This window comes from Mobula hypostoma, chromosome 5 (assembly GCF_963921235.1).
Source record: "Mobula hypostoma chromosome 5, sMobHyp1.1, whole genome shotgun sequence".
In the NCBI taxonomy this organism is placed as follows: Eukaryota; Metazoa; Chordata; class Chondrichthyes; order Myliobatiformes; family Myliobatidae; genus Mobula; species Mobula hypostoma.
In genome coordinates this window covers 169396603-169421199 of record NC_086101.1, presented here as the reverse complement: position 1 = coordinate 169421199, position 24597 = coordinate 169396603, and the positions used below count along the sequence as shown (strand labels likewise).

The 24597-nt window shown below is 41.2% G+C and overlaps 1 protein-coding gene across 2 annotated transcripts; it reads right to left on the bottom strand.

The window, feature by feature from the left end:
* Nucleotides 1-43: 43 nt before the first annotated feature.
* On the bottom strand, nt 44-18764 carry lrp2bp (LRP2 binding protein). Of its 2 annotated transcripts, XM_063047694.1 has the most exons (9): nt 18736-18764; nt 18269-18384; nt 17401-17516; nt 8879-8992; nt 7837-7979; nt 7657-7762; nt 2060-2283; nt 1350-1515; nt 44-109 (listed from the first exon to the last, which is right to left on the bottom strand). In XM_063047694.1, the coding sequence occupies exons 1-9, from the start codon at nt 18762-18764 to the stop codon at nt 44-46; spliced, it is 1080 nt and encodes a 359-aa protein (XP_062903764.1). The 2 variants fall into 2 exon arrangements, with proteins under 2 accessions (XP_062903764.1, XP_062903765.1); XM_063047695.1 differs by lacking the exons at nt 44-109; nt 18269-18384; nt 18736-18764 and having other exon boundaries at nt 1286-1515; nt 7837-7972; nt 8875-8992; nt 17401-17490.
* Nucleotides 18765-24597: the final 5833 nt, after the last annotated feature.

The window sequence follows — 24597 nt, the reverse complement described above, 5'->3', positions numbered from 1 at the left end:
TTGAAGCAGTGTCTATTCAAGGTTTCTTCATAATGGCCTCTTCTCAAAGTCTTTCCATTATAACTTGAAAATGCAAGTCAGTTGCCATATCATGATCCATGTTAATTGCCTTGAATTTAAATAAAATAACAGCAAGGTTATGTGTTTTCTGTTTTCAAATTGGATAATGCATGACATTTGAAAAGTTCTTGCAATTAATTCAGCTTTGCCAGTTTCATCCTCATTCTTAGAAAAATACTCAGATTCCAGGTCAATGATGCTCCATAAAAATCTTTTCAGAACTATTGGTGGTTAATGTTTTTCATTTGAAATCACAGTAATGTATCAAAACTTGGACAGAAGCTGACTCTCAGTTCCATTAAAATATAACGATCCCATACATGACAACTTAGTGAATTCTAGCAAAATAATGCTCCTGGCTAATTTTATTCAACTGCAGTATTTATTTGCTTCACATGAAAAAAAATGTATGAGACAAAAGAGGAATATCTTCTACTTAGGTTCAGTGGGAGAGCTGAAACACCAACATATTTAATTCCAAAAGAATTAAAGGGGAGCTGATGGATCCATGCAATACAGAACGAGTCGCAAGGGAATACAGAGAAAAGGAATGTTTTGATGTGACTTTTGGGATTACTCCTCTGCTGCTAGGCATGGTCCCAATGGGCCAACTGTTCTCCATCATTATTGTAACACAGTTTGAAGAACATGAACAAAGCTTTCTTGGAATACTAAATTTCCACTAAAGCTAAGCCAAACAACCTACTCTTCTTTTAATGGAAGGGTGGTGGATAACAGCAACACCCATCCTTCCGGCACAAGAATAATATTGTCAGCACCTGTAGTTGTTTGATTTTCATTTGGTGCAAATAGCCTCTTTTGTTTAAGGCAGGGCGAGGAGATATTTCTATTCTGTTGAGTTACTTGGCTTTGGAATAATGGATTGATACCTATGGAATTCAGGCAGTTCTCCATATCAGACAGGAAACATACAATTTCATGCATTTAATACTTAATCTGTGCTAACTGACTGAAACCATGGATTGTGTGAAACCAGACTCTTTAACCAATGCAGGCAAGTAAGTTGGAGCAGTAGGTAGGAGGCGAAATTAATTATGCTGCAATTGTCATTCATATTTTCTGAAATTAATGAACCAAAGAGTAAAACCAGTTTCTGGGACAGATGAACGTTACTGAAACAGCCTGGACTTACACAATTCTTCACATATAAAATGATTTCCTCAAGTTATTCAAAAGCTATTAAAGTTGGTCACGGTTATACTGAAAAATATCGGTATTTGTGTTGATTCAGTGATCTATTGATTTATCATAACATTTTTAGAACGTACCTTGCTGAAGTATTTTCTGGCTTCTGTTTGATCCTGCTTTGTCCCTAAACCCAGCTGTAAACATCTCCCATAGTAGAAAGCAGCTATGGCGATACCCTTTGCTATATAAGATGGTAGACAATCAGTTTCCTTTGCTATTAAAGGGATATTGTCATACTGGGCAACCCTGGTGAAAATTTAAGACAAACTATGAGCTGGAAGAAAATGTCATTGTACAGTAGACAATAAACAATACACAGAGGATTAACCATTTCCTCCATGTCCAGAGAGGATGAAGCCATTGATTTTTCCCCTAACAGCAAACTCTAGACTAGAAGTCTGATCTACTGGCATTGTATTTTTATGTGTAAATTGTACACAGTTGATATTTTCCTGGTTTCATGAACCAATGGCATTACTAGTTGCTTAACTAAGATGTTCATTGATCAGTGACAATATACCAAGGTGAATATTTTGCTATGCTGCTGAGTTGAAATCTATATAAAGAAATATTACATTGACATTAGAGAACCTGACTGGGCAGCTTCAAAACGTACTGCAGGTGCTAAACCTGCTTCAAATTTCAAGCAATTAAGGAATCAGAATCACAAAATTAAACAACAGATCAACAAGCCCTTCTGGCTTATTTAAGCGTCTTCAGCTCTCCCCAGGCTTAATTCCTTTTTTGTATGGTTGTGTTGACAAAATTATGAGACAACAGTTCTCTTTACCTGTATGCAAGTTCAGCAGCACTATTGTACATTTTACGACTGTACAGGTAAGCGGCTAAGTGACCCTGAGCATAAACATTGCCTCTGCTTGACGCCTCCTTCAGGCATTCACAAGCTGATTGTACGTCCTTGTGAATACCCTGTCCGGTGAGGTACATTAAACCCAGTGCACCCTGAGACTCGAGACTTCCATTGCCACAGGCTTCTGAATGCCAAAAAAAAGCCTGGATAAAGCAAGCATGTAAAATATAGACATCTTTTAGGATGTTGGAATTAAAAAAAAACTTGTACAACACAAGACTGAAACAGAATTTAATTTTATCTGCTGTTAGTAAATTGTCAAATATGACTGATGGAGCAAACATATATAAGATACACACCATTATCTTTACTGTATATACTGCATACAAATTTGAGTATATCAGAAATTCCCCCATCATTGTTCTCAAATTCCCTTGAATATGCACCACTTGGTTTATATTGCTTCCTATCAGGTTAAAAATGAACATAAATCATCTTACATATTACTGCTGTAACCCCCCTGGCCAGCCTCGGTCGCTCGGCTCGCTGTCATCTAGGGAAACAGCCCTCGGCCCCACCAAACTGGGTAATTAGTTTGTGTGGATGCTGTATACTCTGCCCCGCCCAAATAACAGATAATACACCAGATACGGTTAAATGACTTACAGTTTATAGACATTACTGGAACTATATAATTAATAGAGAATAAAATATAAAAGGAAAATAAAAGGCGCCACATCTATCAAAATTCAATCTCTTCGTGCACAAACAGTTGGAGCTCAGGACCCTTCTTCTTCACCCTGCGACCCCTCAGACCACCTCGACCGGCCGCCTGGGACCAACAATGGTGGTCGACCAGATGCTCCACACGAGTCCATCTCCGTCTCCTTTTCTCGCCGAATGCCCCGCTCAGGGTCCGACCCCGTTAGCGGACTCACAGCACCTGGTCCATCCTCTGTGTCTCTGTCTCCCACCGTCTGCCCCAAAACCCTGTGCATACAATATCTTACAGATACACCAAAAACATAACAACTATCCCAATTGGTTCATAACATCTTCTTATCAGTAACGTGATTCAAACAAACTGCTAGCGGGAAGGACTTTCTCAGCAGTTAACATAACAAAGAAGCCATTTTAATTAGACTACGCAGTGAAATAAAAAATAGAAACTCCTTACACTCTCCCCCCACCAAATAAAGTCATGTCCTCATGACTTCTAAATAACTCGCCAACCAGTCCTACAGACACAGAATCCCATCCAGATACACACAGTGACATTGCTCCCCAAGCAGTGGACCTTCCGCCCGTTCACGGGTGCTACATAGGCCAACCTATCTGAGAGCTTCCTAATCCTCCAAGACCTTCGTACCCCCTCACCTAAACCCTAAAGGGTCAGACACTACTAGGGATACCTCAGGCCTGCTTGCCGACTCCTCTCTCACTCAGGCCACCATCACAACTCAGAGCCCCCTGGTCCAGTGTCTGGGGCCCCACTTCTTTTCCATCCTGGTCCTGCCGTAACCCAGACTGCCCACAGCTAGTCCTCCCCACTACACCTGACTCAGTGGGAGAAGGGCCAAAGGTCTCTTCCTCAATCACGGGGAAGTTAGCGAAAGGCAGCATGTACCACATGTCCAGCACATCATCCTTCAAATCCGTATTCTTCCTCATTCCCTCGATCGGTAGCTTCTGTTTGAGTTTCTCCACACTGAAACATTTAGCCGGGGCTACCTCTTCAGCCTCCTGCAGTCGAGACGTCAGCTTCTTCGGGGACTCCTTCAACTCTCGCCACAGCCTCAGCAGTTCTGACTCACGGTTCTTGGCCATCTCAATCTGGGACGCAGTTACCCCGCCAGCTTCTTCCACCCTGACCTGAAAAGCAGCAGTTAAAGGATGTTCAGCTTCCAGTATTTTCTTCCTGATGAAGTCTTCCAGGTCAACTTTCAGTTTTTCCACTTCACTTAAACTGTCGATAGTCATCTTCAGGTTCCTTTCAGGCGTCCGCCCCCCTTTTCCGAGATCTGTCCTCCATTTCGTCACCTCCTCGGGAGTGTAGTCAAACTCCCCTCCCTGGGCTTTCGGTTTTCTGTTGGCCTTAGTCAGAACACTTCCTTGATCTTCCCCAACTTGTAAGTCTTCCAGTCTTTTCTGAATTGATGTCTTGAGTTTCTGCTGACCCCTTCGAAGGTGGGTCATTGTTTCTTCTCGCTGGATTAATTCATCAGTACATGACCACAGTGTCAGCCTGGAATTCCATTGCTCTTTCTCCACGTTGACGAGCGTGGTTGTCCCACAAGTGCGGCACTCAGTCTCCGGCCAGTATTTCTGAGCACTCAGTTCAGCAGTGCAAATCCCCTCTCTCCTGTGTCTCATTCAGATTGATGACCTGGGTTTCCACCCCAGGTCCACCACCGTCTGTTCCAACCACAAAGTTCAACTGGTATGTCGGGTCATTTTTCTCACATTGCACCAAATTCCTCCGGCCAAAAACTCCTCAACTTGTGACACTTCGCTTCTGTCGCCCGGGCTCAGCCACTCACCTCGCCTCATAGTCCCCCCAGGCGAATCCAAGCTCTAGGCCGTCATCCACATACGCCAAAACTCCACACACCTTCACTTCCCCCATGGTCTTCCTCATGCCTCGCAGGAAGGATGCAGGGGCTCCGGATATGCCCTTGGGCATCTTTTTGGATCGGAAGAATCCTAGGGAACTAATACAGCTGTCTTCGGCTCGACAGCCGCACTCCTCGGGATCTGAACATCCACTCCTCAGATCCAGCACATTAAACCATGTTGCATAATCCACACACACGCTGCCTCCATCTTCCACGGCGCCAGGGTCCAGTTGCCGCGACCTCCCTCTCACTGAGGTATCTTCAGCGGTCAACTCCCCTCCCTCATGGTAGTTCAGAGCGTCTACTAAGAGGGTCTCACCCTCAGCTACTTTCCCCAGGCCGTACCACCGCTGGGTCTCGCTTAAATTCGGTACCGCCTCAAGGCTGCTACACACGTCCTCAGAAGCAACTCGACACGCTGGGTGCCCAGACAATGCCCCCATGAACTCCAGGGTCATTAACCAATCATCATCTTCTGGATAACTACTGGCACTGGTACCCAAAATCTCCAGTGCCCTTGCGGTTGTCAAGAGTGAATGCTTCAGACACTGGTTGTAAAACGAACTGTATAACAACTTGACCTGCGCCCCGGGGTCGAGGATGTCTTTAGCATCGCTTCCCTCTATCCGTAATGACACCCTGGGGTGTGATCTCTCTAAGCCTTCAGGAATAGGGTCTTTTCCTTTCGGAAGTTCATTAGTACATTGCTGGGAACGTGCTTCCCCAGAGACCCCAAGCCGTTCCCCCACTGGGTCTCTACTAAGTTTCCCGACACCTCTCTGATCAGCTGAACAACTGAAGGAGGGGCTGATCCCCTGAAATGAACCCCCTGGCACTGAAAGCAATTTAGCCGCCCTCCTAGCCAGAGAAGACACACTGAAAACTTTCCCCCCTCTACGGTGTAAGTGAACCTGACAGCTCTAACACCGTCACCAGCCTGCCTACTTAAACTTTCAACCAATCCCTGTCGCTCTCCCTCAACCAAGCACTGCCACTCATCTAACAACTGAGAGATCCGCTCTGCCCACGTCTTGCACGCCTCCTCCCCTCCTGGGGTGGACACTATTCCAAACGCCAGGCGGAGCCTGCCAGAGCTAGAACATTTATTCGCAGACACTACCTCCAAATCAGACCACTCTTTCCTCTCTCTCCCAACAGCATAGACAGCCCCGAGTTCCACCTCCAACTCGCCAATGCTAGTCTGAACTCGAACAAAGACTTCACCCACCACGCATACAGCAATAACCAGCAAATAACCCACAGAGACACACATTACTGATTTAAACAGGGCAACCACACAGCATACCAGTAGATCCAATCCCGGACAAATCCCCACAATGTAACCCCCCCCCGGCCAGCCTCAGGGTCGCTCGGCTCGCTGTCGTCTAGGGAAACAGCCTTCGGCCCCGCCAAACTGGGTAATAAGTTTGTGTGAATGCTGTGTGATGTACCCCGCCCTGCCCAAATAATAGACATACACCAGATACGATTAAATGTCTTACAGTTTATCGATATTACTGGAACTATATAATTAATAGAGAATAAGATATAAAAGGAAAATAAAAGGCGCCACACCCATCAAAGTTCAATCTCTTCGTGCACAAACAGTTGGAGCTCAGGACCCTTCTTCACCCTGCGACCCCTCGGACCACCTCGACCGGCCGCCTGGGACCAACAATGGTGGTCGACCAGACGCTCCACATGAGTCCGTCTCAGTCTCCTCTTCTCACCGAACGCCCTGCTCGGGGTCCAACCCCATTAGCGGACTCACAGCACCTGGTCCATCCTCTGTCTCTCTCTCTCCCGCCTTCTGCCCCAAAACCCCATGCATACAATATCTTACAGAAATACCAAAAACATAACAACTATCCCAATTGGTTCATCACATCTTATCAGTAATGTGATTCAAACAAACTGCTAGCGGGAAGGACTTTCTCAGCAGTTAACACAACAAAGAAGCCCTTTCAATTATAACATAACAAAGAAGCCATTTTACTTAGACTACACAGTGACATAAAAAATAGAAACCCCTTACACTGCATTAAATTTTATCTCACCAGCTCACATCATATTCATTACTGGACTCCAGAAAACTATAGAAGTATTAATAGAGATGTCACAATCCATTTCACAAATTAACAAGAAAAAAGAACTAGTGTCAGATGACTAACAGCTGTAACTGAACTTCAGGTTTTCAAAATGGAAGATACAACTAACACAGGGAGCTATAGCTGATTCAGTGCTGAAAAATCACTTTATTTATATATTAACAAAGAAATGGTCCAAAGGTATTAAAAAGTAGATAAGGTTACAGAATCATGGATATTCTAACTACAATAAAAACGATGGAAATAAGAATAGTTTGTACACAAAACCTATAGTTTTTTTCTGATATATGTAACCATTGTTACTTGTATGTTTTAGATGAAAAGTATTTGCATTAATGTGTATTAATAGAAAATATCAATACTTAACTATTACAGCATAATGTCTAGGTAAGATTTCTTCATTAATTTGATTGTGCCAGATTGGTTTCTTTGTTATATTAATGTGTAATTCAGTGTTCAACCGGTGAAGAAGAAAGATTGGCAAGTTTGGGTTGTGTGCTTTTAAGCATTAGAAAGATAGAAAAGGGAAGAATTGGGATAAGAGGTTACTGGAAATAGGCAGGAAAAAGGGAAGTAGAATTGAACCTTTGGATACATAAAGATAAATGGTTTCACAATACGGATGTAAAAAGGGCATGGTGCATGGCCTGTGGAATTGCTGAGGACCTAGTTTAAAAGATTATTGCAGGATACATATTACAGACGGACCCAGTGAAATTGGGTAACATAAAATTGCACATACAAAATTCATAAAGCATGACCCAAAAATTCCAGGTACAGAACAAAATTTGCTCTAATGGAATCCAAAACATAGTTCACGTTAAATACAGGGGCCACACAACCTTTTTCTTACCTTTGGCAAATTCTGAGATTCTGGTCTGCTATAGAACATTCCCAGAGTAGACTGGGCTTTTACACTTGCTTTTGGGTTCCCATCATCTGCAGCAAGGAGCCACAATCTGTACAAAGTAAAAAAAATAAAGCATTTATTGGAGCACACTGAATCAAATGTCACTAAGAACACCTTCCTTACCTTTCTGCCTCTGAATCAGACTGTTGGATTCCAAATCCTTCAAAGGAAGCAATGCCCAGGTTGTAATATGCAGCAAATTTCAAGTGGCTTGCCTGCAGGTCATCAGTGTTTACAATTCTGTTCATATATTCCACACCTAGAGACTGGAAGAAAAAAATAATATAATTGGAATACAGGAAGATTGTTGGTTTGAAAGAAAAATATCTATTTTTCCTTTATTTCTAGCTATTGTAAGATAGATAAACTCTGTGCAAGTGATGTCCAAACTTTGACGCAGAAGCGGTGTTATCTCTTTTGTTATTCAAAGGCTGAATAACCAGGACTCAGATGCTACCAACTGAAGACGACTAATTTGTCTCTACTTCTATGTGTTCTACGTACTGCCTTGCCTGTTCATAGTTTGTACATGCAGTTGTTTAGAAAAAGGTATTCTCTGCATTATGATCTAACTGGAGGACTTCAGGACCTGTTAATTTCAGAGAACTGAAGTCGGTGTCATTGATGCATTGGATTCAGTCTGAAAGATTCAACTGGGAAGGTCAATGTGAAGTACACTCAGTGACCTAATTGGATGTATTTTACCACTCTATTAAAATACTTTAACCTCATTAACACACCTGGTTACTTCAAAAACATGCAGTCACAACCACCCCTTAAAGGATTGTCCATTCTAAATACTGATTCACGTTTCTCCTCAAAAGACTGTCCAAAACGAATTCTTATTGATTGGCCTGCAGTTACTTGCAACCTTCTAGAAGTGTCACTCTGTGCACCAACTCTCTCCTGATTGCCACTTCTACAAGATGCTCAATATCACAATGCAATGCACCTTTAATTCTCCATTTTCAACATTGTCAGACTATAAATATCCGAAGGGCCTGGGAACCTAGTTTTGATGTACTGGTACTTATTATGATAAATTGAGCACATCATTGAATTGGAGTTTGAATCACCAAGAACTATGTATGCTGAATATATTCATTTACTTATATCACTGGAAAGCAACAATTGGGTTTCCACATTCTCCCACTTTTCTACTTACAGGTTCCTCCTTGGTGCCTAGGCCATCATAATACATCACACCCAGCTGATAGAGAGCTTGGAAGTCTTTATCTTTAATTTTGTTAAACTCTTCCAGAGCTGTTTCATAGCACCCCTGTAGGTATAAAAATAAAGACAATAGAATTCTTAATTTTGTCCTTAAATATGATAACACAGTGGTATATTAATATTGTAAGGTGCATAGTTACCATACTTATACAAGGAAATGATATTTCACTGTATCCTAACACCTGTGCTCTCAGCTAATTAGTTTCAAGGATCTCATGCCAAATTATTTGAAATTAAAACATTCCTTTTACATTCATGTCTCAGATTTATTTTAAAAAACCTGGCTTGTTACTTCGCAAACACGAGGAATTCTGCAGATGCTGGAAATTCAAGCAACACACATCAAAGTTGCTGGTGAACGCAGCAGGCCAGGCAGCATCTCTAGGAAGAGGTACAGTCGACGTTTCGGGCCGAGACCCTTCGTCAGGACTAACTGAAGGAAGAGCTAGTAAGAGATTTCAAAGTGGGAGGGGGAGGAGGAGATCCAAAATGATAGGAGAAGACAGGAGGGGGAGGGATGGAGCCAAGAGCTGGACAGGTGATTGGCAAAAAGGATATGAGAGGATTATGGGACAGGAGGTCCAGGGAGAAGGAAAAGGGGGAGGGGGGAACCCAGAGAATGGGCAAGGGGTATAGTGAGAGGGACAGAGAGAGAAAAAGGAGAGAGAGAGAGAGAGAAAGAATGTGTGTATATAAATAAATAACGGATGGGGTACGAGGGGAAAGTGGGGCATTAGTGGAAGTCTGAGAAGTCAATGTTCATGCCATCAGGTTGGAGGCTACCCAGACGGAATATAAGGTGTTGTTCCTCCAACCTGAGTGTAGCTTCATCTTTACAGTAGAGGAGGCTGTGGATAGACATATCAGAATGGGAATGGGATGTGGAATTAAAATGTGTGGCCATTGGGAGATCCTGCTTTCTCTGGCGGACAGAGCATGGGTGTTCAGCAAAACGATCTCCCAGTCTGTGTCGGGTCTCACCAATATATAGAAGGCCACATCGGGAACACTGGACGCAGTATATCACCCCAACCGACTCACAGGTGAAGTGTCGCCTCACCTGGAAGAACTGTCTGGGGCCCTGAATAGTGGTAAGGGAGGAAGTGTAAGGGCATGTGTAGCACTTGTTCTGCTTACAAGGATAAGTGCCAGGAGGGAGATCAGCGGGGAGGGAAAGATGAGCTTAGTGGTGGGATCCTATTGGAGGTGGCGGAAGTTACGGAGAATAATATGTTGGACCCGGAGGCTGGTGGGGTGGTAGGTGAGGACCAGGGGAACCCTATTCCTAGTGGGGTGGCAGGAGGATGGAGTGAGAGCAGATGTGCGTGAAATGGGGGAGATGCGTTTGAGAGCAAAGTTGATGGTGGATGAAGGGAAGCCGCTTTCTTTAAGAAAGGAGGACATCTCCCTCGTCCTGGAATGAAAAGCCTCATCCTGAGAGCAGATACGGTGGAGACGGAGGAATTGTGAGAAGGGGATGGCATTTTTGCAAGAGACAGGGTGAGAAGAGGAATAGTCCAGATAGCTGTGAGAGTCAGTAGGCTTATAGTAGACATCAGTAGATAAGCTGTTTCCAGAGATAGAGACAGAAAGATCTAGAAAGGGGAGTGAAGTGTCAGAAATTAGAAAGGGGAGTGAAGTGTCGGAAATTAGAAAGGGGAGTGAAGTGTCGGAAATTAGAAAGGGGCGGGAGGCTTGTTACTTTCTATGATATCAAATGCATCTTTATGAACATAATATAAATTACTTAACAACTCAATATTTTGTTACGTCAAACAGCACCCGATTTGCAGAGAATGTTGTTTTTTCTTCAAAACAATAACATTAACATTAAACCTGACGAAGGGTCTCGGCCTGAAACGTCGACTGCGCCTCTTCCTATAGATGCTGCTTGGCCTACTGCGTTCACCAGCAACTTTGATGTGTGTAACATTAACATTAGGCTTCTCTTAAAAAAAATTCTGATGGGGTTTCCCCCCCCCATTTTTTTAAGAAAAGTTCCATGAAACTGGGATCTTCTCCCAGTATGTAATAAAGAAGCATCAGAAATGAACACTAGTATCTTAGAAATCCTGACAGGAATTAATAATGAACAAAAAATAAACACAATAGATATTAAATAATGGTACTCATGATTTGGAACCATATTCACAATCACCTGTAAACAAAAGAACTCATCATTACTGTGCACTCTAAGTACCAAACCACCAATCACATACTATGTATATAATATTAAATACATAACTATGAACATGGACAAATCCCATAAAGCATTAGAAAAAAATGTTTCATGGTCACTTCATGCTTGCTCTGCCCCTAAACTGAACAAATATATTTATATGATCATTGTATTTATGCATCAGTTTCTGACTACTGTCAAGTTGTTGCTTGCTCTATAATATCAGAGCTGCTTTCTATTATAGTGCTACGATTTAAAAAAATACTCATTGCTTGTATCAACACATACAATGGAAGCAGTTTAAAGGCTGGTCCATCCATGTATCTATGGTTTCTGTATTGGGATTGGAATTGGATTTTTATTGTTGCCAAGACAGTGAAAAGCTTTTGTTTGCATGTCATCCAGATAGAGCACATCGAGATAGTAAAAAAGAAAACAGAACACAACAGATTCTGTAGATGCTGGAAATCTTGAACAACACATGCAAAATGCTGGAGGAACATAGCAAGTCAGGCAGCATCTATGGAGAGAAATTTACAATTCATGGGCTAAAATGTCAGCTGTTTCCCTCCACAGATACTTCCTAACCTTCTGAGTTCCTACAGCATTTTGTGTGTGTTACATGGAATACAGATTGTAGTGTCATAGTTACCGAGCAATTATATCATATTGACTATATCTGACTGTCTTTCTACTCCTTAATACTGCTTGATTTCCCAGTGTTTGTTGTTTATAATGAAATTATCATTATTATAAACACAAGAGATTCTGCAGATGCTGGGAATCCAGAGTAACACACACGAAATGCTGGAGGAACGCAGCAGGTCAGGCAGCATCTAAGAAACTGAATAAACAGTTGACGTTTCGGCCAAGACCCTTCATTAGGAATGGAAAGGAAAGGAGATGATGCCAGGTGGGGGAGGGGAAAGAGGCCAAGCTAGAAGGTGATAGGTGAAGCCAGCTGGGTGCTACAACACAACCTCTTACTCAATGTCAGCAGGTTATTGACTTCATGAGGAGGAAACCGGAAGTCCATGAGCCAGTCCTCATCGAGGGTTCAAAGGTAGAGAGGGTCAGCAACTTTAAATTTATTGATCTTACCATTTCAGGGGACTTGTCCTGGGCCCAGCACAAATACAATTACAAAGAAATCATGCCAGTACCTTACTTCCTTAGAAGTTTGTGACGATTCAGCATGACATCTATAACTTTGACTAACTTCTATAGATATGTGGTGGAGAGTATATTGAATGGCTGCATCACAGACAGCTATGAAAACATCAATGCCTTGAACATAAAATCTTACAAAAAGTAGTGGATACGACCCAGTCCATCAAAAGTAAAGCCCTCACTACCATTAAGCACATCCACATGAAGCGTTGTCACAAGAAACCAGCATCTATCATCGGGGCCCCTCACCCTAAGTCTTGCTTTCTTCTCACTGTTACCATCAGGAAGAAAGTACAGGAGCCTCAGAACTCACACCAGCAGGTCAGAAACAATTGCTACCCTTCAATCACCAGGCTCTTAAGCCAGAGGGAATAACTGCATTCAACTTCACTTCCCCCAGCACTGAACTGTTCCCACAACCTATTGTCTCAGTTTACGTTCTCGATATTTAAAGCATATTTATTTACTATTATAATTATTATTTCTTTTAAATCTTTCTTTTTGTATTTACAGCTCATTGTCTTTTGCACACTTGTTGTCTGCATTGTTGATGTGGCCTTTAATTGATTCTAGTATGGTTACTGGGTTTTTTTGAGTGTGCCCCCAAGAAAATGAATCTCAGGGTCATATATGGTGACATATATGTACATTGATAATAAATTTACTTCGAACTTTGAAGGTAAAGGGTGGAGAAGAAGGAATCTGAAAGGAGAGTAAAGTGGACCATGGGAGAACGGGAAGAATGCCAACAAGATGGCTTTTTAGAGCAGCTTGTGCATAAGCCTACTTGAGGAAAGCCTATCTTTGATTTGGTGTTTTGCAATAACCCAGATCTTATTAGGGAGCTTAATGTAAAGGAACCCTTAGGAGACAGTGATCATAATATGATTGAATTCATACTTACGTTTGAGAGGGAGAAGCATAAATCACATATATCAGTTTCGCAATGGAATAAAGGGAATTACAGAGGCATGAGAGAGGAGCTTGCCCAGGTAAATTGGAGGAGAATACTGGTGGGGCTGATGACAGAAGAGAGATGGCTGAGGTTTCTGGGAATAGTTCACAAGATGCAGGATAGATAAGTCCCACAGAAGAAGAGTTCTTAAATGTCAGGGGTAGGCAACCATGGCTGACAAGGGAAGTTAAGGACTGCATAAGAGCCAAGGAAAGGGCATATAAGGTACCAAAAGTGAGTGGGAGTGGGAAGCCTTTAAAATCCAACAAAAGGCAACTAAAAAAGCTATAAGAAGGGAAAAGATGAAATATGAGGGCAAACTAGCCAATCATATAAAGCAGGATACTAAGTGTTTTTTTCAGTTAAATAAAGAGTAAAAAGGAGGTAAGAGTTGATATTGGACCACTGGAAAATGATGCTGTTGAGGTAGTAATGGGGGACAAAAAAATTGCAGATGAATTTAATGGGTACTTTGCATCAGTCTTCACCGTGGAAGACACTAACTGTATGCCAAAAGATCATGAGTGTCGGGGAGCAGAAGTGATTACCATTACTATTACAAAGGAAACAGTACCTGGCAAACTCAAAGGTCTTAAGGTAGATAAGTCACCTGGGCCAGATGGACTACATGCCAGAGTCCTGAAAAAGGTTGCTGAAGAGTTAACGGATGCATTGGTCATGGTCTTTCAAGAATCACTTGATTCTTGCATGGTCCCAGAAGACTGGAAGATTACAAATGTCACTTCCCTCTTTAAGAAGGGAGGAAGGCAAAAGAAAGGAAATTATAGACCAGTTAGCCTAACCTCAGTAGTTGGGAAAGTGATGGAGACTACTATAAAGGATGAGGATTCAGGGTACTTGGAGACTAATGATAAAATAAGTCAAGTCAGCATGGTTTCTGTCAAGGGAAATCTTCCCTGACAAATCTGTTAGAGTTCTTCGAGGAAGTAACAAGCAGGGTGGGCAAGGGAGAGGCAGTGGATGTCATTTAATTGGATTTTCAGAAGGCATTTGATAAGGTGCCACACATGAGGCTGCTTAATAAGATAAAATCCTAAGGTGGTGTAGAAAAGATACTGGCATGGATAGAGGAATGGCCGACAGGCAGGAGGCAGCAAGTGGAAAAAGGATGGCCTGTTCTGGATGGCTGCTCAGAGGTCAGTATTGGGACCGCTACATTTCATGTTATTTGTCAATGATTTGGATAATGGAATTGATGGCTTTGTTGCAAAGTTTGTGGATGATAGGAAGATAAGTGAAGGGGTAGGTAGTGCTGAGGAAGCAATGCGATTGTAGCAGGACTTAGACAAACTGGAAGAATGGGCAAAAAAGTGGCAGATGTTGGGAAATGTATGATAATGCATTTTGGTAAAAGGAACAGTAGTGTGGACTATTATCTAAATTGGGACAAGGTTGAAACAGCAGAGGTGTAGAGGGACTTAGGAGTCCTCATGCAAGACTCCCAGAAGGTTAATTTACAGGTTTGGTCAGTGGGGAAGAAGGGAAATGCAGTGTTGGCATTTATTTCAAGGGAATAGAATATAAAAGCAAGGAGATAATGCTGAGTCTTTATAAGACAATAGTCAGGCTGCACCTGGAGTATTGGCAACAGTTTTGGGCCTCATATCTCAGAAAGGATGTGTTGTCATTAGAGAGAGTCCAGAGAAGGTGCACAAGGATGATTCTGGGAATGAAGGGATTAACATACGAGGAGTGTTTGGCAGCTTTCTGCCTGTACTCACTGGAATTTCAAAGAATGCGTGGCAATCTCATTGAAACATACGGAATGTTGAAAAGACTAGATAGTGGAGAGGATGTTTCTTCTGGTGGGGGTATCCAGAACTAGAAGGCACAGCCTCAAACTTGAGAAGCAATTAGATCAGAGGTAAGAAGGAATTCTTTTAGCCAGAGAGTAGTAAGTCTGAGGAATGCTCTGCCATAGACTGCAGTGGAGGCCAAGTCTGTGGGTATATTTAAGGCAGAAGTTGATAGTTTCCCGATCGGTCAGGGCATCAAAGGACATTGCGAGAAGGCAGGTGTATGAGGTTGAGTGGGATCCGGTATCAGCCATGATGGAATGGCTGAGCAGACCTGATGGGCTGCATGGCCTAATTCTGTTCCTATGTCTTATGGTCTAAGGAGGAGGAGCACCAGGGGGAGTTGAAAGGTAGGTGAGGAGAAGATGTAAGAGGCCACTGTGGAGAACAGAAAAAAAAGTTACCAAAGGAGAAATCGATGTTCATGTCATCAAGCTAGAGGCTCATAGACAGAATATGATATGTTGCTCCTCCACCCTAAGAGTGGCCTCATCGTGGCAGAAGAGGAGGCCATGGACCAACATGTCGGAACATGTCCTTCTTCTCTAGCCCTTTACCATTCCATCCACCTGGCTTCACTTCTAGCTTCTCCTCCTTCCCCTCCCCCGACCTTTTAATTCTGGTGACTTCCCTCTACCTTTCCAGTCCGAATGGAGGGTCTCGGCCTGAAACGTCAACTGTTTATTCATTTTCATAGATGCTGCCTGATCTGCTGAGTTCTTCCAGCATTTTGTGTGTGTTATAATTGTTATACTCTAGTACAATAACATTTAATTTATAATACAAAAATGGATTAAAAGCCACACTCTGAGTATCACTGCACCAAACAAATATTTGTATCTGTGACTAACTGGATCTGTACCACCTGAAGACCCAAACAATTTGTTGCAATATATACCAAAGATCCAAACAGAACTTAGATGGTTAGAGGAGTTCTTTCCTCTCGTGGGGGAATCTGGAATTAGGAGGCAGATTCTTTGAATACTGAGCTGACTACTTATGACAGAGATGAAAAGAAATTTCTTCTCTCAAAAGGTATGTGAATCTGAATTCTTTGCCCCAAGTGTACTGGGGTATTGAGTCATTATAGATGTTTTAAGGCCTGAATAGAAAGATTCTTAGACCTCAAGGGAATCAAATATTATGAGTATCAAGCAGAAATTTGCAACTGAGGCCAACAATCACAGCACTCAAATAACTGAATAGCACAGCAAGTGCAAAAGGACAAATTTTATGTGGCAGATCAACAATGATTGGGCTCTGATCATATCATTCACTATTTCCTTCTGCAAGAAATAGGGTGGTGTGTTAGTGAGCGCCTTGCGGTATATAATGTGCCTGTACAGTTAAATATCTGGATATGTGGAAAGCATGAGAAATGTGAGTGTCACATCATGTGTTGACAGTTAAATATTAGGAAGGTGTGTTGATTTAAACAGATTGAGGTAAAATGAGCAATGTGAATATATTTCATAGAGCAATGTATAATTGCAATTGCATAAATGTGGGACGAGGGGATTTACTTCTGCATTCTTTTCTATTTCCAGGTTGGCATCTAAGAAATGGAATGTGTGTCCTCATCTTCCTCTCTATTGCTTTGAGTAATTTTAAAGGTGTGATTTCCAACAATGATTGATCTTTTTTGCTTGGATAAGACATTTTCAGGCAATTTTAAACTCTGGGTAGTTACTCCAGTGTGAAGTAACCATTGATTCAGCTAGTTCTGGAGCCCATTTTCAGCAATACAACATGGGTACAATGAAACTCATTCAGCTTACTATATCCTGTGCACACAGCACTTTAAATGCATTATCAATACATTATTCTGTTAACTTCACAGTCATAGAAACTGCAGGGTCTTTAAAATTAAAATTGTGCAAATGAACTACTACTGGGATGTTGTCACATGCCAAAAATGATAGAGGCAGATGGCTGGTAGCAAACTATTTCCTAGGTAGGTTAGTTAAGTTCATGAAATTAGGAAGAATAGCATATCAAAGGAAATTAAGTGTATAATAAAAATGAATAAGGATGATTATAGTTCTGACCAAATTATGTATGATATTATGAAAGAACATTATAGATAATCAAAGTAAAAATTGGCTAATTTTAGGCTCTACTTAAACATAGATAATTTCAATTACAGTCTACAGTATATACTGTATTAAATTATTAAAATGTCAATATTGGATAATATGCTACTTGTATAAAATATTTGCTATGTCAATTTAAATGATTTAAACAAAATTACAGCATATTTTAATAATTTTACCACTAAAAGTGATCAAGTCATGGAGCTTCTTTATTGCTCAATATATGAACTATTGTCTCACCTCTTCAAAGTAGAGTTGCCCTAATAGAAAATTTGCTTGCAAATCTCCATCTCTGATCCTTTTCCTTAAGAAGGCATCAGCCTTTCTCACCTCAGTGATATGTTTGAAGTTTGAAACTGAACATAAAGCAAAAAAAAACGATTCCATTACACCCATACATTTTGAACCTTTGATGTTTGTTTTAATCTATGCCTAAAGTTATCAGAAATGATGTGCTGCAGATGCTGTGTCCATTTCACTCCTAGTGAACTCCCACTCTCAGTAGTTCATTTGTAAGAAGGACTTGAATTGCAAAGACTGGATATTATTATAGAACCCATGTTATTCCGTTTTGCACTATTTACTTATTTTGTAATTTACAGTATATCTTAGTTTTATGTCATTGTACTATACTGTTGCTGCAAAACAACACATTTCATGTCATATAAGCCAGTGATAATAAATCTGATTCTGAATTGCTGGGAAAATGACTTTGAATTTATTCTTGTACCTTAGATTTGCCAAAGCTAGAACAGTATGGTAGCAACCGAGGATGTTGCCTGATAAAAATCTGCCAATCTCAAATTGAGAACTATTAGTCAAATTAGCTCTAACCTCAATTCTGCAATTCTTGATTTACGTAGCTGCACCAATATTTTGAAAGAAATGGTGATATAGGTTTCACCATTGTCTACTTGATGAAGTACTTCTCACCTTCACCTCTTGACTTTATACTAAAGGAATATATAGTACATCTCACTCTGCATCGAAATCAATCTATTGAACAGGATATTGTTGTTTTGCATTCAGTCAATCTTACTATTAAGGAATTTTTCTCTAAACCTGATAATATTTTTTTTAAAATTCTTTAACCTGTATGACCATTTACCTAAGCTTTGAGCAGCATTGTTCTTGATTCCACGTTCTTGCAATGTAAGACATTTTCTCTTCTGCTTCTGAGGCAATGGTTCACATGTTAACTTGTTTCGATTTAAAGACTGCAAACTGAAATTCATTTCATTATTACCAGGCTGTAAACTGAATTAGTTGTGATTTTTGTCATTTTTGAATAATCAGATACCAGGTTATTGGATTTGTTTTTTAGTGAACGGGATAAACATTCAAAGTAGTAATTAAGGAATCTGTGACCCATTTAACTGAATGTGATTACTTCAAGTGACAGTAATCATATTACTCAATTTTTTCCCATAAAACTTATAAATAATTTATTTTTCACTGCTGTGAAAATAATCATGTATTTAGATATAAATGAGTCCATTATATACTCTTAAAGACATTAAATTTAGGATAAGAATGATTGATATTAGCAACCCAGCCCTGGAGCTTTTAACTTACAGAGGATGGTTCTTGCTTTTGTTTTCCATACAGTCTGGATGTGTTTAACTAGGAGGGTAATTTTAAGAGACATGAACATCCATTAGCAGATCATACAACCTGAAAATAGTACAATCAAAGGGAACATAAAACTACTAGGATCTGTTCCACATAGTTTTAAAGTACAATATCAATTAAAATAATAAGATGTCATCATGTCAAAAATATATTAAAATCCCTAGTTGCTCTAGATTTCCAGCATCTGTAGAATCACTTGTGATTAAAATTTCTTATGTACTTTTGAAGTAGGTTCACATTTGTGGTGCAGGACAACACAATTTGAGCACAGTAATTTCCACAAGCAGCAAAGTCATAATGACCAGATGGTGATATTGGTTGGATAAATAGTGGTCTGGACATCAAGGAGAGCTCTTGTTCACAAAGTGCCATTGTAACCTTTTATTGTACTTTAGAAGGCTGTCAAGATCTTAATATAATTGTCTAGATTTTGCCAGCATCTTTCAAGTACATTGAGAAATCCAAATAAATGCAGGTATACAGGAGTTATTGGATAAATGTGACAATTTGTGGTTGCATTGAAGCAATAGATTATCTGTGGAATATGACAACAGGACAGGACCTTGCTGAAATTCCTCAGCACTTTTGCAGGGGAAAATCAGTCCTCCAATCCTTCCCCAGACTTTAGTGAATGTTGTAGAACAGAGGAAGCTAGAAATACAAGTAAATGAATTCCTGAAAGCAGCATCACAGGTAGACAGGGTGGCGAAGAAAGTTTTGTGACACTGGCCTTCATCAGTCAGGGCATCCAGTATAGAAGTTAGGACATTATGTTGCAACTATAGACAATGTTGGTGAGGCTGTTTTTGGAGTTTTGTGTGCAGTTTTGTTCACTCTACTATACAAAAAATGCCAGTAAGCTGTAAAGAGTGCAGATGAGATTTAAGAAAATGTTGCTGAGTCTAGGGATGAGTTATGGAGAGAAGTTGAGCAGGCTGGTATTTTATTTAATGCCGTTTACGAGACTGAGCAGTGACAATTCAGAGGTGTATAAAACCAGTACAGGCATACATAGAATAAATGCAGTCTTTTTCCCAGCGTTGAGGAATCAAAAACTAGAAGACAGAGGTTTAGGGTGAAAGGGGAGAGATTGAACAGAACTCAAAGAGTGCTCAGTATATGGATGAACAGGCAGAGGTTGAAGCAAGAACATCAATGGCATTTTAAATGGCACTAGAGCAGATATACAGATAGGAAAGGTTTAAAGGATATGGGCCAAACACTGGCAAAAAGATTAGTTTAGATCGAGCAACACACATCAAAGTTGCTGGTGAACGCAGCAGGCCAGGCAGCATCTCTAAGAAGAGGTACAGTTGACGTTTCGGGCCGAGACCTGACGAAGGGTCTCGGCCCGAAACGTCAACTGTACCTCTTCCTAGAGATGCTGCCTGGCCTGCTGCGTTCACCAGCAACTGTTATGTGTGTTGCATGAATTTCCAGCATCTGCAGAATTCCTCGCGTTATAGATTAGATCGACATTTTTCCTGCATGGACCATCTGTATGCATGCTGTATGACTCTGACAAATAAAGGTTGATTCATTTAAATATGGGTTGTAAGACTGAGAGAATGAAAGTCGTTCCATTTTTAAAGTTATGTTATTTTGTTTGAAGTTTTTAGTTATTTTAAAGTGAGTAACATTGGAGATCCTCAACAAATTTGGCAGTCAGAAAAGCTGAGGCTGGTCTTTGTCATCTGTCAAAGGGTTCGCAGCTCATCCATTTCATCTAATGTTATCTGAGTCTTGAACAGCAAGTTCTATATCCAGAATGGAGTTCGAGAACACCATTTACAGAAATCTCTGCCATTCTTCATCCAGAAGATGCCACAAACAACAGTTCAGCATTCCCTTGGTACTCTACAGGATTAATCACCTATATTTTCAAAATGCCAGTAATACAGGTATCATTTCATATAAAGAACATAGAACATAGAACTGTAGAACAGAGGACTAGGCCTTTCAGCCCATAACCTGTACTGACTATGACGCCAATTTAAACTAATCCCACCTGCCTGTAAATGGTTCATATCCCTGCATAAATGTCTCCTAAATGCTGTTAACAAATCTGCTTCCATTCGCTCCCTTGACAGCATGTTCCAGATACCGGTCTCTCTCTGTGTAAAAAAAAAACTCACCTCACTAATCTTCTTTGAACTTCTCCCCTCTCACCTTGAATCTATACTAGTATCTGGCATTTCTATCCTCAGTGAGAAGAACAATGACTATCCACACTATCTACACCTCAATCAGGTTGCCCCTCCGCCTCCAACTCTCTAGAGCAGGAGTTGCCAACCTTTTTGATGCCATGAACCCCTACCATTAACCGAGGAGAGGCTACAGAGGACTTTGACAGATCAGAAGAATGGGCAAAGTAGCAGATGGAATGCAGTGTTGGGAAGTGTATGGTCATGCAGTTTGATAGAAGAAATAAAAAGGTAGACTATTTTCTAAATGGAGAGAAAATTCAAAAGACAGAGATGCAAAAACTTGAGAGTCCTTGTGCAGGATTCCCTAAAGGTTAATTTGCAGATTGAGTTTGTGGTAAGGCAAATGCAATGTTAACATTCATTTCAAGAGGAGTACAATATAAAAGCAAGGATGTTGGGGTAACACACATAAAAGTTGCTGGTGAACGCAGCAGGCCAGGCAGCATCTCTAGGAAGAGGTGCAGTCGACGTTTCAGGCCGAGACCCTTCGTCAGGACTAACGAAGGGTCTCGGCCTGAAATGTCGACTGCACCTCTTCCTAGAGATGCTGCCTGGCCTGCTGCGTTCACCAGCAACTTTTATGTGTGTTGCTTGAATTTCCAGCATCTGCAGAATTCCTGTTGTTTGCGATGTTGGCGTAAGTTTTTTTTATGCAGAAAGTGGTGAGTGCGTGGAATGGGCTGCCGGCGACAGTGGTGGAGGCGGATACGATAGGGTCTTTTAAGAGACTCCTGGATAGGTACATGGAGTTTAGAAAAATAGAGGGCTATGGGTAACCTTGGGTAATTTCTAAAGTACGTGTTCGGCACAGCATTGTGGGCCGAAAGGCCTGTGTTGTGCTGTAGGTTTTCTATGTTTCTATGTAATGTTAAGGGTTTATAAAGCACCGGTGAGGTCTCATTTCCATCATCCAAGTCATTGACATATAATGTAAAAAGAAGTGGTCCCAACACAGACCCCTGTGGAACATCACTCGTCAGCAGCAGGCAACCAGAAAAGGCTCCCTTTATTCCCATTCTTTGCCTCCTGCCAATCAGCCAATGCTTTATCTATGCTAGAATCTTTCCTGAAATATCATGGGCTATAACTTTGTTAAGCAGCCTCATGTGTGGCACGTTGTCAAAGGCCTTCTGAAAATCCAACTACACATCAACCAATTCTCCTTTGTCTATCATGCTTGTTACTTTTTCAAAGGATTTCAACAGATTTGTCAGACAAGATTTTCCCTTGAGGAAACTATTCTGACTATTGCCTGTTTTAACATGTGCCTCCAAGTACCTCAAAACCACATCCTTAACAATCGAATCTAACATCTTCCCAACCACTGAGGTCAGACTAACTGGCCTATAATTTCCTTTCTTCTGCATCTCTCCCTTCTTGAAGAGTGGAGTGACATTTGCAATTTTCAATTCTTCTGGAACCATTCCAGAATCCAGTGATTATTGAAAGCCTCCTCAATCTCTTAGACACCTCTTTCAGAACCCTGAAGTGTACACCATCTGGTCCAAATGACTTATCTACCTTCAGACCTTCCAGATTTTCAAGAACCTTCTCCCTAGTAATGGCAACTTCACACACTTATGATCTCAAACTCTCTGGAAGTTCCACCATACTGCTAGTGTCTTCTACAGTGAAGACTGATGGAAAATACTTATTTGGTTTGTCTGCCATTTCCTTGTCCCCCATTACAACCTGTCCAGCATCGTTTTCCAGTGGTCCAAAATCCACTCTCACCTCTCTTTTACACTTCATGTATCTGAAGAAACTTTTGGTATCTTCTTTAATATTATTGGCTAGCTTACTTTCATGTTCCACCCTTTCCTTCTAACTTTTTTAATTGCCTTCTGTTGGTTTTTAAAGGCTTCCCAATCCTCTAACTTCCCACTAATTTTTGCTCTATTATATGCCCTCTGTTTGGCTTTTATGTTGGCTTTGTCTTCTCTTGTTAGTCACGGTTGTGACATCTTGTCTTTAGAATACTTCATCCTCTTTGGGATATACAGTATATATCCTGTACCATCTGAATTGCTTCCAGAAATTCCAGCCATTGTTGCTTTGTTGTCATCCCTGCCAGAGTTCTTTTCTAATCAATTTTGACCAGCTCCTCTCTTGTGCCTCTGTAATGCCCCTTTACTCCACTGTAATACTAATACGTCTGACCTTGCCTTCTCTTTCTCACATTTCAGGGTGAATTTCAACCTATTATGATTACTTTCCCTTCAGGGCTCTTTCACCTTAAGCTCTTAAATCAATTTCAGTTCATTGCACAACATCTAATCCAGAATAGCTGATCCCTTAGTGGGCTCAACCACGAGCTGCACTAAAACGCCTTCTCGTAGGCATTCTAGAAACTCCCCCTCTTGGGATCCAACACCAACCTGATTTTCCCAATCACCTGCATATTGAAATCACTGTTATAACATTGCCCTTTTAGCATGCATTTTCTATATCCTGTTGTAAATTGTAGACCACATCCTTACTACTATTTAGGGGTCTGTATACAACTCCCATCAGGGTCTTTTTACCTTTGCAGTTCCTTAGCTCTACCCACAATGATTCAGCACCTTCCGACCCTATGTTACATCTTTCTAATGATTTGATTACATTTTTTTTTACCAACAGAGCCGTGCCACCCCCCTGACTCCTTGCCTGTCCTTTCGGTACAATGTGCATCCTTGGATATTAGGCTCCCAGCTATAAACTTCTTTCAGCCATTATTCAGTGACGCCTTCAACATCTTATATGCCAATCTGTAACTGCTACAAGTTCATCTACCTTATTCCGTATAATGTACACATTCAAATGCAACGTCCTCAATCCTGTATTCACCTTTTTCCAATTTTGTTCGCCTTTTACATTGCAACTCATCCTGTAGACTGCAAATTTTGCCTTATCATCAGCCTCTCCTTGCTAAAAGTTTCACTGCATTTTGCCTTTGTTTATAGACCAACTACCTCACCATCAGCACTATCACTCTGGTTCCCATACCCCTGCCAAATTAGTTTAAACCCTCCTGAACAACTCTAGCCAACCTACCCGCAAGGATATTGGACTCACTCGGGTTCAGGTGTAACCTGTCCCTTTTGTATAGGTTATACCTTCCCCAGAACAGATCCCAATGATCCATAAAACTGAACCCCTAAACCCTGCACCAGTTCCTCAGCCACACATTCACCCAGCAAATCATCCTATTCCTATCCTCACTGGCATGTGGCAAAGACAACAATCCAGGGATTACTGCTCTAGAGGTCCTACTTTTCAGCTTTCTACCCAGCTCTCTAAAAACTCTCTTCAGGACCTCCTCATCTTGCTTACCTATTTCATTGGTGTCAATATGGACCAAGACTTCTGACTGCTCACCCTTGCCCATAACAATGCCATGAATCCAATCCGAGACATCCCTGATTTTGGCACCAGGAAGGCAACATACCATCTGCGCGTCTCCCTCATACCTACAGAATCTTGTCTCTGTTCTTCTGACTATGGAATCTCCTATCAACACTGCAGTTCTCTTCACCTCTCTGCTCCTCTGAGCCACAGCACCAGACTCAGTTCCAGAGACCAAGTCAATGTGACTCAACCTACTATTGAGTAAGTT